Source organism: Streptopelia decaocto, assembly GCF_964273445.1.
Source record: "Streptopelia decaocto genome assembly, chromosome: 17".
NCBI classification, from domain to species: domain Eukaryota; kingdom Metazoa; phylum Chordata; class Aves; order Columbiformes; family Columbidae; genus Streptopelia; species Streptopelia decaocto.
Genome location: NC_138672.1, coordinates 9,874,105 through 9,891,760, shown reverse-complemented (window position 1 = coordinate 9,891,760; position 17,656 = coordinate 9,874,105). Strand labels below are relative to the sequence as shown.

Below are 17,656 nucleotides of genomic sequence, written 5' to 3'. Positions count from 1 at the left end.
TACTTGGTAGGTTACAGGTACCAAAACCCACACCAGACCATCGGTGTCCAAGATAACAGACACCAGACAGACATGGGAACTCCAGCTTAGGGCCGGGTCTCTGCCAGGTGCATCAGCAGGTACAGACTTCCCGCTGTGCTGCAGGTTCACAGAGCAGCGATAAGCAGCTCTATACAGGGCTACAGGGAAACTGAGTCTCCAGTTTATCTTCTCTCCAACCCTTAATCTGCAAATGAGCCCCTTGTCCCTTCAGGCTCACCTCAGATTTATATACTTCAACATTTACCCACACACACAAGATCTCCTTTCACAATCCCATACTCACTCCCAAAGAATATTCTGCTCATGTTTGTGTGGGAACTCAGGATCTAGTTTTGTCTTTTCATTAAATCGCACAAACATTTGTATAAGCAATAAATCAAAAAGTCTGTTAAAACGCCCCGAGCAACAGCTACCTAAAACAAATCTTTCTCAATTTAAATCCCAACCTGCATAACAATCAATCCCATAAACCCCATGATTGTTAACATTACTTTGGGTAATGTTTAAAAACATTAATTTCAAAAAATGTAACAGGAAAAAAGCTCTTTAAATTGGCAAAAGAGATAAATGGTCTCCAGCAGCATGACCTTTTTCCACACCACAGTGACACTGAATCATTTTAAAGTTATTTGCATTTTCATTCTTCCTTGGAAAAATGTTGACAAGGCTTTCACAGGCCATAATGGATACCCAGCAGCATCTATGGAAAGTGTAACTGCATCTACAGCCCTTCCTCAATCCCTCTTCACTGCTTCACACCAAACAACTTTAATTAATGGAGGAGAGGTGACTTCAGAGCCAGCCTTCTCATTAGCCAGCCTTCTCATTAGCACGACTGGCTGATGGGTGGGAAGTGACATCGCTCCCAAAACGCAGATAATGCAACCTGCAGTGGTATTTTGTTTGGTTTGTTTTCTCCTTTACACCACTGGTGTCTTTCTACCTTGAGCACACGTGCCTTCGACTCCACTTTTCAAGGGTGAGTTTGACCTCCATGCTCACGATTGCCATCAGGCTGCAGGTTGGTCTGTGACAAGGACCAAAGATAAGTCTTGGCTTTACTTTCCCATCTGTAACTAGAGCATCCACCCACTGCCAGGACACTGGTGAGAGGCAGCACTATAGCACACACACAAAACCCATTGCACCCAACATACATAGTGTACATGTCACATATAATGTAGACATCTATGGAGCTGTAGCCACGTAGCCGACAGAGTTATCAGTACAGAAACCTTCCGAAGCCAGTTGCACACAGTGTGATGGGCACACGAGCACCCCGCACACATACAGAGGCTGGCGCAGCACATGGTAACTGCAGCTCTGCCCCAAGAAACGCTGCAGGGACACCCATTACTTCACACGGCCATTCCCCGGGGTGGGCTGAGGTTTGACACCTTCCCTTTGCCCTGATTCACAGCAGGAGCAGGGTTGGTCTCGGAAAACAAAGAGGACTCTCTTTCTCTTCCTACACCCTCTGCCAAGACCAGAAAAAGGTAAAACTTCTACCATAATAGAGGCAGGAGGTGACCCCGAGTAACTCCTGTCCCCATAGATGCAGCAAGCTGGGGTAATGGAGCAAGAATCACAAACCTTCAACAAATTTCAGTTATATTTCTGCTGCCAGTTCCACCCCAGGCATCCCAGCTCTCTCCCCACAACCTGTTGGGAAAGAGCAACTGTACCAAGGCTCCATGCGCTGCAACGCGATCTCTGCTTGGCTTGATATAATATTAATGACAAGTAACATGTCAACCCACAGAGCCACAACAGCGATCGGATTCCAGCTGTGCTGTGCCTGAAGGAGAAACACAGGCTCACCTCAGCTCCAGGGCCCCAAAACCCAAAGGTGCCAACAGCGTGGGTGGCACAGGGGACCTGACCCAGCCACCCCCAGCACAGAGAGGCTTCCAGCCCCCAGGGCAGGCACTGAGGCACAAGGACATGTTTTCTGGCTGCCCACCGCAGCCAGACCTGATACTGAGCACCAGCCTTCAAAAATCTGAGCTGAGCGCTCGGTTATTTTAGTGACAGCTCCTGTGAGCGCTGCTCATCGTGGGGCTGATCAGGATCCCACCACATCCTGCTGCATTTGGTCTGAACAGTTAAACTCGCACACAGGACATAACCCACTGCCCTGTCTGCTGAAGGGGGAAAGAAATATCCCATCTGATCAAAGCATGTTCAATTAGTGTTCTTCTGAGTTATTGAATTGCTTCAATTAACACAAGGGAATTTATTTCCGAAAATGATTATATTCCTGTTGGCAAATCCAGTGATAAAACCAGCACGAATCTGTGTTTCAATGGATCTGGCTACAGCTACGTCTCCAGACTGACTTGATGAGGTTACGCTGCCTCTGTTGCTGCAAACTGGCTAATATCAGCATCCCACAATTAGCATGCAGTATATTAATCTGTACAAATAAATGAGCCTGGTCCTCTAGTCCAGAAAAACACTTGGGGGACCAATTCTTTATTTCTGAGTGTATGATTAGTACAAATTAAAACCAGAATAAGTTTTAATTTTGCCACATCAAGCAGGTTCATCAAAACACCCTTATCCCCCAGAGCCAAGTACCAATAAGAGCACAACAAGGGGATGTTTCAGCTAGAATGATTAGGATAGTCCAGGAAAATTAATTTTGAAGCTCATGGCAGCCTCCTGTCAGAAACAGGCCACGGCGAGGAGGGTACGTTCAGAAAATGGAAATGAAAAGGCTGTGCTAAGTACTGCTGGTGGCAAGGAGCAGAAGCAGGACCTGGCGCTGCTCCTTCTCAATCACTCTCATAAAAGCCCCATCTCATATGAAGCCAATTCAATGTGATAAACTCAACAACTGGAGCCCGGTTCCCAACCACTGAGGTCTGCTGTCCAAACCCTCCCTCGTTTAGCCAGAGGCTCCCTGTGGCTCTGGGTTAGGGCGGCTCAGAGCCAACAAAGCCGCTGCTGCTTGAGGGCACATGCAGGTCTGCACCCCAACTCACACAAGCCTGGTACCAAAGACCACACTGCATATTCGACTTAACTTTCCAAAGGACATAATTACAACAAATAACTTTAACACTATTACTACCACTTGTTTGCCAGGACCCCCCCACCCGCAGCACACAGAGATGAGGCAGCAGCAGACAACAAGCAGGAATTTCAGCATCATCTCCAGAAAGGTTTCTGCCTTTCAAATTATAATTCATATTTGAGAAAACAAATCCCAACAGAGCCTATTCCAGCTTGCAGAAGGAAAAGCAGCCACAGCTCAGCATTGTGTGCAGCCTCACAAAAAGGAACCAGCAAACACCTCCAGCCCCTCAAGCAGAGGCTGTGTTACAGCAAAGGCTTATTGTACCTCAAGCTGAGATCATCCGAGGTTTGTTTGGGGTTTTTTTAGGTGAGAAAAGAACCACATGTTAGAAGCCAAGCTCCTTATGGCTATAAACACATACTGGTTAGCCCGCGGCCCACACAAATGCCAGGACAGACCCTGGGGAAACACCAAGCACCACATTCTGGAGATGAGATCAACCCCACACCCCTTGAACCTGCAACAAGCTCCCCCAAAGCCCCCAGGACTGACCTTGGGCACAGAGGAAAGGCTCAATCCCAGGTCCCAAGTGTTCAATACATGGTGACCCTGTGATGCTTGAGGACAGCCAGAAACCAGCAAGGACACAGCCCTAAGCAAAAGGCAACCAGGAGCCATTAAATAACCCCCTCTGGCCTCACCTGCAGAGCCCAGGTGGGACTTGTTGAGGCCAATCCTTCTCTACAGGCAGGTTTGAGTAAATCAGCTGTTTCAAGTAGAAATAAACCATCCCCAAATCCTGCCCTGTGTGGGGACACAGCCCTGGGGTCCCTATTTCACTCTGCTGCTTTGCACTTCTGCTAAATTCCCCCTGATTTACACCATTGTACAAGAGAGGAGCCTGGTGTCGTGCCCCCCGTGCCTGCTGTTAATAAGTATTCTGCTGTGCTATTTCCATAGATTGAGAACAACATCCTCCCTCGGAAAAACAGAAGTGATTCCTGAATTAATTTAGATTTCCCGCTGCCTTGTTAGACCAGCTGGATATGGCACGCTTCATCTTCCCCGCAAACAGTGCCGCGGTCCCTCGGGGACACTCAGCACTTTATAAACCTGTCAAGCCCTTAAAGCCGGTGACCATGAGGCTTCACAACAAAACGCGCGGAGGTTTATGGCCACACACACGCCGGGCGGCCCCGAGAGGAGAACCAGCCGGGGTGGTTTTGGAAGCGAGGGGATGGCGGTTTGTGCCATGGTTTCATTTAAAAGCGAGAGGGGGGAAAAAAAAATGCACTGCTTGATTTATTTTAAAGCATCCAAGCTGTTGCAAACTGCGATGCTTTGAGAGCATATGTATATACATAGAAACAGGAGATTGTCTCCAACATCATTTGCATTTGTCCCTTCCCTCCCTCGTGCAGTGGGTGTTTTTAAGATCCTGGAGGTGGCTGGAATACCTGCAGAAATAAGACTTCTGGATGCGAAGCACCCAATCAAGCTGGTTTACATTTACAAAACATATTGTTCTGCCAGCTCCCCCCGCCCAGCGCCCCCAACGCTGCCTTGTTTTCTCCGCTCTTCTGACAAGCTTCAGAAGGTATTTTTTGTACACAAACAACATTGATCCAGCATCTCCGTGACCTGCCTGGGGACGAGGCCGCATTTCCCGGCAGGGACGCGTGAGCAACGCGCCCGACGTGCCCTCGCATCCCCGCTGCTCCTTCCCTTCGCCCCATCCGGGCAGCTCCGGGCTGCAGGATTTTGGGTTCGGAGCCGCGGTCGGTCCCCCCCGCTGCGCTCAGGTGGCCCACGCTGGTCGTGCCCCAGCTGGAGGGGGCAGCGCCTTCCCAACCCCCCCCCGGCGGTTTGCTCAGCCTGACGAGTCGGCATCTGATGGAGTCGCTGCCGTTTGGGTCCCTCCGGGATTATAATGTGACTGCAGCAGGTCCCGGCTATTCTCTGCAGCCCAGCATGTTGTTGCTTCATTAAACGCCAAATTGTTACATTAATTCTAACTGCCCTGTAGAGATGTAGCTGTCAGGAATGATTTACTCGCCTCCAGCTGACTCGGAGACTTTTTACAGGCTCCGGCATAGGAGCTGGAAGTGGCCCGTGCCCGGGTGGAGCGGGACACAGCGCGGGTCAGGCAGGTACTGGCAGCAAGTGGCTCTGTCCTCCTTGGGGAAACAGAGATGCTCTTCAAACCACAGTGGAAAAATAACTGGAGAGCTAAAAAAAGGTGTGGAGTTCATTTTTGTCTCAACCGGGGGCTGCTCTTAACGAAAAATGCTGGTTAAAATGCAGCATCTTTGCTGGAATATTTACTGGGTCTCTCCTTCGCCCCAGCCGGCGGCTCTGCCCCCACTGCGGGAGGAGGGTCCGGGTCATATATAAGTGTCAAACAACATCCCTGGTGAGGCAGGACTGAGCTGTTTGTTACCTTTCCTCTGTGTTCCCCCTGGATTCAGAGCAGGTTCACAGGCAGCACATCAGTCGGGTCGTCAGCTGTGCGGGAAGGGACCCGGGTCCCCTCCATCCGGATATTCCTCCCAGGAGCATCACTACTACCTGGGATCATCTTCTGTCTGTGTTTTCTGTAGGCAGCACACATACCTTCCTGACACTCCCCTCACACACACATATATAAATACATGCATCCTGCAAGAGCAATAATATGCAGAAACTATGTTCTAACATGGGACAGTTCATTGAAATCCAGAAGCCTTGCGTATTTGGCTGTTAAATTATTTTTCATCCCCAGATTGCAAAACGCTGAGCACAGAAGCTGTGCCTTCTGCATCCTAAATCAACGTCTTCCCCCGGCTCTGCTCCACATCGCTCCACCCGTGTGCCAACAAACGCGCCCGCACGTGCGGTTTAGTGCAAAATGCACTCCCACCTAGGCACATCATAAAGATGTCAGAAAGGGAAAAAAACACCTAATTTAAACACCTATGCTCTTTTCCTTGGCATATTTTTGCTAGCTTGGTTTTCTTGTCAGGTTTTAACAAAGTCATTTGCTGCTTTGAAATGTTATTTCGGTGTATAAATCATACGGGACTTCGCTTTCCTGCAGCCCCTGGTGCTCGCAGGGAGCGGTGACGGGGATGCGCAGGGTGTGAGGGCGCCTGTCATGGGATGCTCTGACACATCGGGGAGGAAACATCAGCGGGGACCCCAAGGATGACCCGGCCCCTTCCCTGCTCCCCACGGGTGAGGGTTCACCTGGCCCACATCCCCAAAGGGACGCCGATGTCCCCAAAGACACACTAAAGTCCCCAAGCCCTGCGCTAGATTTCCTTGCTGATAGCACAAAAATTGCCTGTGCTCAGGCAAACCAGCCGAGGTGATAAAGCTCACCTGCAAACTGAGCAACGCAAGCCCCTTTCCCTAATTCTGTTTGGCTTTTACGAGCTGTCAGTCAGTTGGATGGCGTTAGTTTTATTTGCTTCTTTCAAATTGGTTTCCTTTTTAACGGGAAGAAAGCATTTATATTAATGGCATCGCCGAGCCTTGGCCCTGAAAGGAGAGGCTGAAATGTAACCCCTGCATTTGATATCAGGCCGTTCGGGGAGCTCCTCTCCGTGTTCAGACGAGCACAAGCACCGACCGGCACCTTTCGGCCCCTTCTGCCTTTCAGAGCACAGCACAAAGGCAGCGAGAAATCTGCATTTCTTCCTTTCCTAATCCCAGCATCCGCTGGGAATTCCTGGGGTGAGAGGAACAACAGCGCCCGTTATTTGCTGGGAGGGAAACTGGAAAAAGATCTATACAATAAATGTTCAATTACTACAGTTTCTAGATTTGGGGTTTATGATAACATTGTTATCCTAAAATCAACTACATTTCTGTCTTTCTGTTCTTATTTCCTTCTTTTTCTAAGGAAATAAGACACTTCTATAGCCTTTCTTAGTCTTTTCTAGGAAAATATTGTTTATACTTGAAGTGCCAAAATGCTTCAATGCAGAACACCCAGAATTGGTGGGGGGGCTTCCAGATCACAGCTCAAGAGAACAGAAACCACAAAATTCTTGAAAATACAAACTCTTGTTTTCTGCTCGGGTGAAGTTTTGTGATCTGCTTTCTCAAATCCCATCGTTTTCTAATTACTCCATGAGTCTCATTGTCCTTGCGATGTGCCTACGGGTTGGCAGCAACAGTTGGCTCTTTATTGTTCAGTTCTGGAGAAGGAAGAAATAGCAGCTCCAGACTCTTGGTGCTGAACCCAGCGCTGGGCTGAGACCCAAATGGGGCAAAATTCTGCCCTGGCTACAACAGCCAAAGCTTCATCCATCCAAAAAATCCCCCAGGAGCAGAGACACGAGCACATTTGCACATATCACCCCTGGGTTAAGCTGGCGCGGTGTTTTTAGACCAAAAGCCCCATGGTGTCACGCGAGGGGGTTTCTCCCTTCCCTGCTTTAGCTCTTGGATCGCATCTCCTGAAAAGAAGGAAAACAGAGAGTAGGTTTCCCTGTTGGGTGAATATTGCAGTGCTAAGGCAGCACACGTGCCCCCGCTCTGCTTTGGGCAGGCTCCTGATGCCTCACGGAGCAGAAACCAGACGTGTTTCTTCTCTCGGAAGCAAATCAAGTGTAACAAGAGGGGGAGAAGCTGTAGAGATGGTTAACAAGGAGTTTGCAAATCTACATCTTTCTACAAACCCTGTCAATACCTGCTGGCTCCTGCAGACAGCAGAGTCCCACCCTCGCCGAGCGAGGCTGTGACAAGCGGGTTTGAAGGGCAGCACGTGTCCCCCGCAGCTGCAAAACAGCCAGGGTGAGGATAGCAAGAGAGCGGGGACAAGGACACGTCACCCTGTGCCGGCCGTGGTGATGTGACCTTCAGAAAAGGGGAGGAATGAAAACCTGGAGCTTCCCGGTGTCCCCACCGGCCCCGGCGAGTCCGCGGTGCCGCCGCCGCTGCGCTCAGAGCCGCTCTCGGGGCAGTTGGTGCAACACGGATGAATATTCACGGAGCCCCCCGGGGAGCGAGGGGCTCGGAGCCCTCGTGCTTGCACAGGTGTCTCACGTCTGATTCTTACATCAGACACTTCAGCAAAGTGCTTCACTCTGCTCCGGGGAGCGTGATCACAGACGTATTTATATGAAGATACACATGTGCACGCACCTCTCGTGTACATACACACACGGGATGTGTGTGTTTGGTCAGGCTTCATTCCTTAGGGTTTTAAAATATTCTTTCTGATTTTGCTTTGAAATATTCCAATATATTTTAGTGTTTGGTGTGCACAACACTCTATTCACAGACAGGCAATATCAGACTCTTCTATTGCTTTATCAGCACGGATTTCTGCTTTATGGATTTCTGCCTTTGTGATGAATGCTGAAAAATAACCATAAACCATCAAAAATAGCCTGACCGCACTCAAAGCCTGTGCGTGCACAGAGCAATACTGTTTGGGTTTCCTAATGATTACCAGCCTCCAAAACTGTCATTTCTTTATGTTTCAGCTTATCAAAGCATTTTTACCTCGGTGGGTTTGCTCCTGTGTTTAAAGGGGAGAGAGGATTTCAACACTTTGTCGAGTCATGACATGGAGTTTTGAGGGCTTTTCCTTTTAGTTTCAGGTGTTGTATTTACCTATATTGACTCTTTTGATGTAAATTTAGCAAAAGACTATTTAAAGCTTAGCTGACAAATTTATTCATAATCTTGAAGTATTTGATCATCAGAGAGAAAGCGAGAATATAAATAAAAGACACTGGACATCCACAGAATCTACACTTAATTGGATAATTTTTACAGAGAACAATACACATATTGTCTTGTCTTTGCTCACAATCAGCCCACGCGGTACCTGTGGAAATACAGAAGAGCCTGGAACAGGGCAGCGTGTGCTCGCTGCAGAGCGGCTGGAACCGAACCAGCCGAACCCCCCGCCGAGACCCCCCCGAGAAGGTATTTGGCAACAAGACATCAGGGTGACTTTTGAGACACTTTGCAGTAAAACCGTTGCGAAGGAATTTGAAAGAAAAGCATCAAATTCACAACCCGGAGCTGCAAGTGTTCCTGGGTCTAGAAAAAACCACCTCTTGACCTTGCGATAAAACTGTAGTTATTTGGTAATAAATACATCTATTCACGGTTTAATGCTTACATGGAAGAATAAAGCTAGCAATCTACAAATTAAAAAGGTGAGAAGCAGAATTAACGTATGATTTTCATTTTACAAAGGAAAAGGGTCGTTGATAAATGATTGGCATATTAAAGAGCATTTCATTTTAGAAAAGTTAATGTCAATTCAAAATAAAACAAAACATACCGCATCGGTGCACTTTTTAAAAATCTGCTGGAAGAACAGAGAAGTTTTCTACCATGGATTTCTGAAGTGATTCACTATTAACATTTCCCCTATAGAAATATAGACATTGTCACACCTTGTACTGTGGGTGAGGACTTTCTTTTCTCTTTAAAAGGTCTTGGTGTGGGCGGGTGGTGAAGCAAGTCCTTGCTCTGGAGAATGCACTGTCAACAGAGAGCAGATACCTCATCTCAACTCTGTAAAGCACAAGTCTCGGTGTTTAGTAAAGACACAATAATCAGTTTGGGCGCTCCGGGTGCTCATCGCTGCGGTGCCCCCGTCCTCTGCCGACCCCTCCGAAAGCAAAGCTGCTCTCTGCACCTCGTCGCGCTGTCCTGCCCCGCTCAGCACCCTCAGTCTGTCCGTCCGTCATTCCCAAGAGCAGACGATGTTCAACGGCACCGAGTTCTTTCCCTCCCCGCTGCACGGTGCTGGAACCTGCATCAAAACTGAGCGTGGTCGACTTCATCCAGCCAAGAGGCCGGGCTGGCGGGGAAATCCGGGTACCCGCCGCTGCTGCCGGTGGAGAGGTCGGAGCTGGGTCCGTTCCCAGCCAAGACCCTCATGGGCTGGGGCACCCCTTGTCCGCTTTGTCCCATGATGCCCAAGCTGTTGTCTGGGTAAACCAAGCTGGTGATTAAAGGCTGGTGGCCTGGCAGCGCTTGCAAGGACGCCGGTGACTGGGGGATCCCGTAGGGGCTGGTGGATCGCAGGTCGTGGTACTGGTCCTGAGCTGGGATGCCGCTGTGATCCAGAGCGAAGCTCCCGTTGGTGCCAGCCTGTCTCCCCAGAGCAGGGGATGCTTCATTGAGATTGCTGTAAATCCCGTTGGAATGGCTCATTTCGGACATGGAGGGCTCATCTGAAAGGGGAACAGACTGGTTTTACTGGGACAGTAATGGCCGCGGCTGGCAGTTCCGCACGGGAACTCCCGCAAGCCCTGGGTATAAATAGATTAGACGGATGGAGCTGAGCAGCCCCGCTCTTGCCACTTGTAATTCCTTATTATTCCCATTCTTGTTGATGGATCTTCACAGAGGCCACAGGATTATTATTTTTTCAGAGTCCAAATATATAATACATTTTGGATTTTAAAAATACGCATGAGAAGTACATACTAAAATATAAAACTGTGATTTTAAAATAATCTTTTAACAGGGACTGTGAGTTCAATGTCTTTCCACCTTTTGTTCTGCACTTCTATCTGGCTTTGATGTTTATCTTGCATTTTGATATGAATTTTAGGAGCTACCTGAACATTCACCAATGCAAGAAAAATTCTTCATTGCTCAGAAAAAAATATATATATTCAATCTCAGCAGTATTTGTCTGCTCAGGAACAGGCTAATGAAATGTATTCGTAAGACTTAAAAACACTTCTGAAAGATGAGCAATATTTTTTGAGTTAACAGCAAAAATTGTTTGCACTCGTTAGGTGCTTTATGGACAGAAAGAGCTGCTCTGTTGCCTGGGCTACAAACCTATCTGTGGTGTCAAGCTATCAGTAATTGTTCACCATTTTTTCGTTATTATTTATAGTATATTCATATTTAATGATGTTGATGCACAGTGTGTATAAAGAGACTTGAAAATCAAATAGTTTTTAGGAACATGGGAGAGGAGCTGAGATGCAAAGCTGTGTGTGTATAAACATACATGCATTATAGACGCATGTCTGTGTAAATATGTACACAGAGTTTTGCATTTCAGCTTCTCTCCTGGCTTCCTAAAACCAGTACATGGACACACATGCACATGTGGGTGCTGTGGTAGCACAGACCAGATACCGTCAGCAGAGACCACTGGGCCGTGGGGCAGCTCTGGGGCGCAGAACGTGCCCCCACTGCAGACACCGACCTCCCCCGGCAGAAATGTCTGCCCCAAAAATGCGACCCTCCGATGCAGAAACCTCCTAACACACACACAGCGATCTCCCGTGGAGAGCAAACAGCTCCCGCGGAACGGGGAATGGAGATCTAGCTAGTGACTGTGCAGATAAAGCACCCCTAAATAGGATGAAAATAAATTCTATACACTTTTCCCACAGAAACATGCCGTGATTTCAGACTCTCTGGTTTTCGTATTTCCAAGAGTCCCTCGGAAAGGCTGTTTATGAGCAGCGGCTCTAAGAGCCGCCGCGCCTGCCCGGGGAGCTCTCCCTGCTCTCCCTGTTCTCCCTGCAGCTTTTAGGAGCTGACACGGCCCCCCCGGAGGGAGAGCGGGGTCTCCCTGCAGTTCCTCAGCCACGACCCCCCCGCAGCTCTGCCACGAGCGGGCAGCCGGGGCCGCACCGCCGCAAACCCCGCAGCTCTGCACTTCTCCCGCCTTGGGCGCTTGTTTTCACTCCTTGTATTAAGGCCGAAAATTATTAACGGAGCACCGAGGGAGTGAAAGAAGCCTCGATAAGGAAAGCAGCTTTACAGGGAGGGCACAGACCGCGCTCGGCAAAGCCCCGACCTGTGAAGGAGACCTCGGCGTCGCTGTCGGGCCCCTCCTCCTGGATGCTGTCCTTGTCGGACTTGGAGGTCCCCCGGGACCGCTTCATGTTCCTGAAGTACTGACCCCACCGCTGCCTCCCCGCATCCTTCTTCAGCCTTTTCTCCTTAGCCCGGCGGTTCTGGAACCAGACCTGCAAGCAGGACACACCGGGGAGCTCCCTCTCTGCGGGACCGGCCCCTTCCCCGCGGCCGGACAGAGCCGGGGGGGGCGAGGGCCGCCCCGTCTCACCTGCACCACCCGCATGTCCAGCCCCGTCTCCGACGAAAGCTGCTCCCGGACGTGCCGCGCCGGCTTGGGCGAGTTGTTGTAGGCGTTTTTCAGGGTTTCCAGCTGCTTGGCCGTGATGGTGGTGCGAGGCCTCTTGGCCGTGGACTCAGCCTCTGCCGACACGGTGCGGGTTAGAGGTGAAGTCACCACGGAGCGTTCCCAGGGACGTGAGACCCCCGTCCTCCTTCCAGCCACCCCCTGACGGCAGATGCTGCCGGGCACCCTTCCCACCCTCTCCATGAGCATGTCCCAGAGGGCATGAGTGCCCTAGGCCGTCTCCCTCTTGCCCCCGGGCGGGGATGAGAGGGACGGGGCAAGGGGTACCTCTCTGCTTGGCCGTCTCGTAGTCTGCCTTGCAGACCAGCCTGCTGTCCTCCATCAGGTAGAACTCGTCGCCGGTGGCCAGCTGCCGTTTGCAGACGATGCAGGCGAAGCAGTGCAGGTGGTAAACGAAGTCCTGGGCCCGGCGCACCACCTGGGTCGGGGGGATGCCTTGCTGGCAGGCGGCACACTTGGTCCCGAAGCGCCTGAGCGGGGGGGACAAGCGGCGGCCGCTGAGCGCGGCAGGGCCGGGGAGCGGGGGGCTGCCGCTGTCCCCGGTGCTGAACCCGCCCGGCGCTGCCCGCGGTGCTGAACCCCACGCGTGTCCCTCACCCACCCAGACTGTTCCCCCCGTGTCCCCCCGTCGGTTTCTCCCCGTCCCGTCCCCACGCACTTGAAGAAGTCCTCCTTGCAGTAGACGCCGTCCCCGCGGCTGAAGCACTTCTCGGCCAGCTGCGTCTGGCAGTCGGAGCATTTCAGGCACTTGCTGTGCCAGTGTCGGTCCAGGACCTTGAGGATGAACCTGTCCACGATGTGCTGGTTGCAGCCGGCGCACAACGGGATCTCTGCGGGGAGGCAGCCCCTGTCAGTCGCCGCCCGACGGCCCCGCTGCCTCCCGCCTCCTGCCCGAGACCGGCCCGGCCCGCAGCCCCCGGGGTTGCCACCGCTCGACGGCGGACCTGGGGTTGACCCGGGGAGCGCGCCGAAAATAAGTGTTATTCGTTCAAATTCGTTGGCGCTGCGGCGTGTGAGCCTCTCATCGCGCCGCAGAGAGCAGTACCCACGCAGGGGGAAGCGCCTGGGGACACCGAGAAAAACGGGAAGGGAAGTGATGGCAACGGAATGAACCCGCGGGCCGAGCCGCCGGCAAAGTTGAAACGCAGTTATTCCAGGCTTTTTTCCCCCCTTTTCCTACATTTCCAAATTTCACCTGCAAATAACGGCGGGGTGGCCCGCGCGGGGTGGGCAAAGAAACCGCCGAAAATTATGAGGATTGCACAGAAAATTAAAACGCAGTAGGCTTGTCCCGTCGCACTGCAGATACCGACAGAGATGATATAGAAACAGATGATATAAGGATACAGATATAGAGAAATAGAGATATAAAAATAAACAGGTAGAGGACATTGAGAACGAAAATGTACAGATATATCGACATAAATATATTGATATTGGTATATAGGCGTAGACATGGATAGGTAGGTAAAAATGTGGATATAGACATACATAAATATAGATATATTGGTGTAGATACAGATGGACATATATATAGAAACGGCTGTATAGATACAGATAGATGCAGACATAAGAGTATCTATATGTAAAGATAACTATAGAGAGAGATGTATAGCTGTGGGTAAGGGTAGCGGTGGAAATGATATCGTTATAGGTATTAACCGCCTCCTCAACGATTCACCGTGTCCAAACGAATAACCCCAATAACGGCAGCACTACAGGCAGCGGCCCCGGGCTGCCCGGGAGGACGGAGCCCCGGCCCCGGTAAGGTCCCGGTACAGCCCGGTCCGCTCCCGGCCGCGGTTCTTACGCTGCATGGCGGCTCCGCGGGCCGCGGCAGCTCCGCTCCCTCAGCCGGGTTGCGGGCACTGGCGCAACTTCCGCGGGGCGCGGGCGCAGCCCCCGCTGCCCAACCCCGCGCCCACCGCCCCCGGCTCCGCCGCTACCGAAGCCGGGCCGGGGCGCGGAACCACCGCTCTCCCCCTCGTCGGCTCTTCCTGGCCCCCCAAACCACAGGGGCAGTTGTCCCCCCCGCCGGCCGCTGCCACCCCCGCGGCGCCGGGGATTTAATTCGCCGAAGCGGGTTATTTTTAGACGCCGGCCCTCCCCGCCGGTGCCGGTCTGAAGCGCCGGGCAGGGCATCGCGGCGCGCTGTATTTAATCCCCCCGGGGCCAGCGGCACATCCCCTCCCGCCGCCCCTTCCCGGCTGTGCACGGCGGGAGGGTGACAACTCCGGGGCGCCCGGAAACGAACCCCGGGCGGGGCCGCCCCCCGACGGGGCTGGCGGCGGGCGGGGGTCGAGGTGGCGGCGGGGGCAGCGCCGCGGGGGTGGCAGCGCCGGCCGCTGCTCCGAGCTCGTTGTGAACCGCAAACCTCGGGATTTTCCCCCGGCCCGGGCAAAGCACCGCGCGGGTCGAGCCCTCCGGCGGCACGAAGCCCCAGCCGGGCCCGGTCCTGCCGCCGCCCAGCCCCGGCCCTCCGCCACCGTAAGCCCCGGTGAGCTCCTCTGATTCCATCCCGCTGCCCCCCGGAGCCCCGACGGAGCCCGGCCAGCGAGCACGGAGCCATTAACGAGAGTCGCATCCTGCCGGAAAACGCCGTTTTCGCGTCGTTCCTTCTACCGGGGGTTCTATTTCGGCGGCTTCCCCTCCTCCTCCCCATAGCAAAAACATCTCCCGGTTGCCGGGTCAAACATGCAGCTCCCGCGACTGCGGTGACGGCACCGCGGAGAGCAGCAGGGAAGAGACACAGAGAGACAAACCGGGCGCCAAGCGAGGGGCCGGAGCGGGGGCACCAGCCCCGTGGCGGGCGCTACCGGGCTGCCCGGCCCGCGGGGTTGGACCCTCTCCCGGTGGCACCTCGGCTCCCGCACACCTGCGGGGCCCCCGACACGGCTTCTCGTTGTTTTTGTTTTTAAGCCCCGTCGGCCGCTGTCGATGCTGGCGAGAACCGGGACGACCCCACACCAGGACCGGACCCGGTGCCGCGGACCCGGCTCTGCCACCCCCGGTGAGACCCCCAGTGTCCCGGACACGCCAGGGCAGCGCGGCCCGATTCTCCCCGCCCCAACAATGCTGTCTCCGTTCGGTAAACGGGAGGGGAAGAAAAAGCATTTTGGAAAGGAATTAATGGGAGTTTTTCCAGAAGTGGGAAAAGCCGGGTCGGAGCCGGACGGGGTGGCGCGGGGGATGCCCGTCGTCGGGGGCGAACCCGCGGGGAGAAACTGCCCGTTTCGCCCCTGCTCTCGTTGCGCGGAGAGCGGTGGGACCTCGGGGCAGGAGCCGACGTTCCGCGGCGCGGGTCAGAGCTCCTGCCGGGGCTGGGGTCGGTGGGGAGCCCGGGGCAGCCTCCGCGTTTCCCCTGGGAGCGGGCGGGGAGCCCCGGTCCAGACCCGACGGGACCCGAACGGGCGCCTGGAGCGGGCGCGGGGCCGGAGCCGTCGACGTGCGAGGGCAGCGGAACGGTCTCTGATGTTGGGGACGAGGCAGGAGAGAACGAGAGGGAGAGTGAGAGGGCGGGATGGACCAGGATGGACCCCCCGGTGCCGTCGGACCGCTCGCCCTCCCCGGTAGCCAGCCCCGACCGCGGCCCCGACGGTGCCGCGGGAGCGCGAAACGGCTGGGTCGGCTACCGCCGGGGCTCCCAGAGCGGCTACCGGCGCCTCCGCGGGGACACGCGGAGATTTGCGCGTCCCACCCCTCACCTGGGCTCCGGGGGAAGGGGCAGAGCTCCGCTGCTTTCTCCGAGCCGGCGCGGACTCGCTCCAGCAACATCGCGGCCTCCGTGGGCGCGCCGGGCGCCGTCCGAGGTGCGCGGGTGGCTGCGGAGGAGTGGCGGAGCGGCGCGGAGGGGAGCGCAGGGAGCGGCGCGGGGGTTGGCCGCCGCCCGGGGCGGAGCGGGGCCGGCGCGGGGGGGCGGGCCGGGGGCGGCACCGCGCCGTCGGGCCGGGCCGCAGCTGGGCCGCGGTTCACCGCGGGGCTCTTTAGCATCACAAAAGCGGGAGGGGAGGCGACACTGTCCCCCACGTCCCACGCGTGCCCGGGGCCGACTCGCACGACGCGCAGGCTCCGGCTGCAGCCGCCGCCCCCGGGGGCAAAGCGGCCCCGGGGCCCCCGCAAAGCGCCGACGGCGGCATCGCACCGTTGCGGGGGGGGGAGGGAGTCGCCGTCGGGGGGAGCCTCCCCCCGGGCCCGGCCGCCCCCCGGCCGCCCACGCCGCCGGATTTCGTTTGTCCCCGCGGTGCGGGTCTGTCCCGACGCCGCCTGTGGGGAGCGGGGGATTCATCCCTCTCCACTAATTAGTTAATGAGCATGGAGACGTAACGGGTGAAGTCTCGTGTCTGACCCACGACAGTCAGCGCCCTGCGGCTGGCGGAGGTTAATTGCACTAATTGAGGACAGAGCAGACATGGATGTGTGTGTGCACGCGTGTATTTGCATGTGCATGCGGGTGTGTTTGCAGGAGCATGCGTGTGCACAGGGGTTGCAGGGCTGTGCGTGCAGTTGTGTGCGTGTGCACTTCTTCGTATACGTTTTTTGTGTGTGATTGTGTGTGCAAGAGGTGTGTGTGCCAGCCTGTGCATCCATGCGGGTGTGCGAGTGGAGGTGTGCAGGTCTGCGTGTGCACACAGGTGTGTGTGCCTGTATCTGTACCTGTGTGCTTGTGCTCTATCCCATGGGTGCTGCTGTGTTTGCACATGTGAAAATGTTGGTGTGTGCACTCGTCGTGTGCTGTGCGTGCCTGTGCCGGGGTGCACAGCCCCGTGCGTGTGTGCACGGCGTGCCCCAGGCAGCCGGAGCTGATAATTGTGGTTGTTACTGTGAGCCCGTTAATCCCCCCGAATCCCTTTACCTCCTGCTCGCAGGGGATTACAAATTAATAAAAGCAGCTTAGGGGCGGGAGCCTCCAAACACACATATGTTCCTGCCGGACGGCAGCACAGGGACTTTCGCCCGCCCATGGGGGCAACCGGGGAGCGGGCCCAGCACTGAGCCCCCAAAAACCCTGACCTGGCGGCACCCACATCAGCCCCCCCCACTCCTGAGCACCCCTGGGTGCCTTGCTGCCTTCACGCCTGCTCCCCACTTTGGTCCTGCGTGGTTCAGTGCTGTGGGGCCAACAGCTGGGGCAGGACTGTCCCCTCTGGTGGTTCATCTGGCCAGGGGACAGGTCCCAGCCTGGGGGACAGCTCAGACCTCTGCGGTTGGAACAAAAATGCAGGGAGACATTTTGAGGACCAGGATCTGGGGTCCCCAAATAGAGTACTTGGGAACATTGGGCTGGAGCACGGCTGGGTACCGGTAGAGCACTGGCAAAGCAGCAGCAGCGAGCTGTAGTGACACCGGGTACCGTGTGTCCTGCCGGGTACCGCGAGTCCTGCCGGGTACCGCGAGTCCTGCCGGGTGCCACCAGCAGCGGCTGCGCTGGGACATCCCAGCCCTCC

At 54.6% G+C, this 17,656-nt stretch overlaps 1 protein-coding gene across 1 annotated transcript; it reads right to left on the bottom strand.

The window, feature by feature from the left end:
* Positions 1–9,832: 9,832 nt before the first annotated feature.
* On the bottom strand, positions 9,833–15,986 carry LHX3 (LIM homeobox 3; the record flags this gene model as incomplete). Its single annotated transcript, XM_082068001.1, has 6 exons — positions 9,833–10,251; positions 11,847–12,018; positions 12,117–12,268; positions 12,480–12,682; positions 12,871–13,042; positions 15,917–15,986. 6 exons carry the CDS (start codon positions 15,984–15,986, stop codon positions 9,833–9,835), a joined length of 1,188 nt encoding a protein of 395 aa, XP_081924127.1.
* Between the last annotated feature and the right edge of the window lie 1,670 nt (positions 15,987–17,656).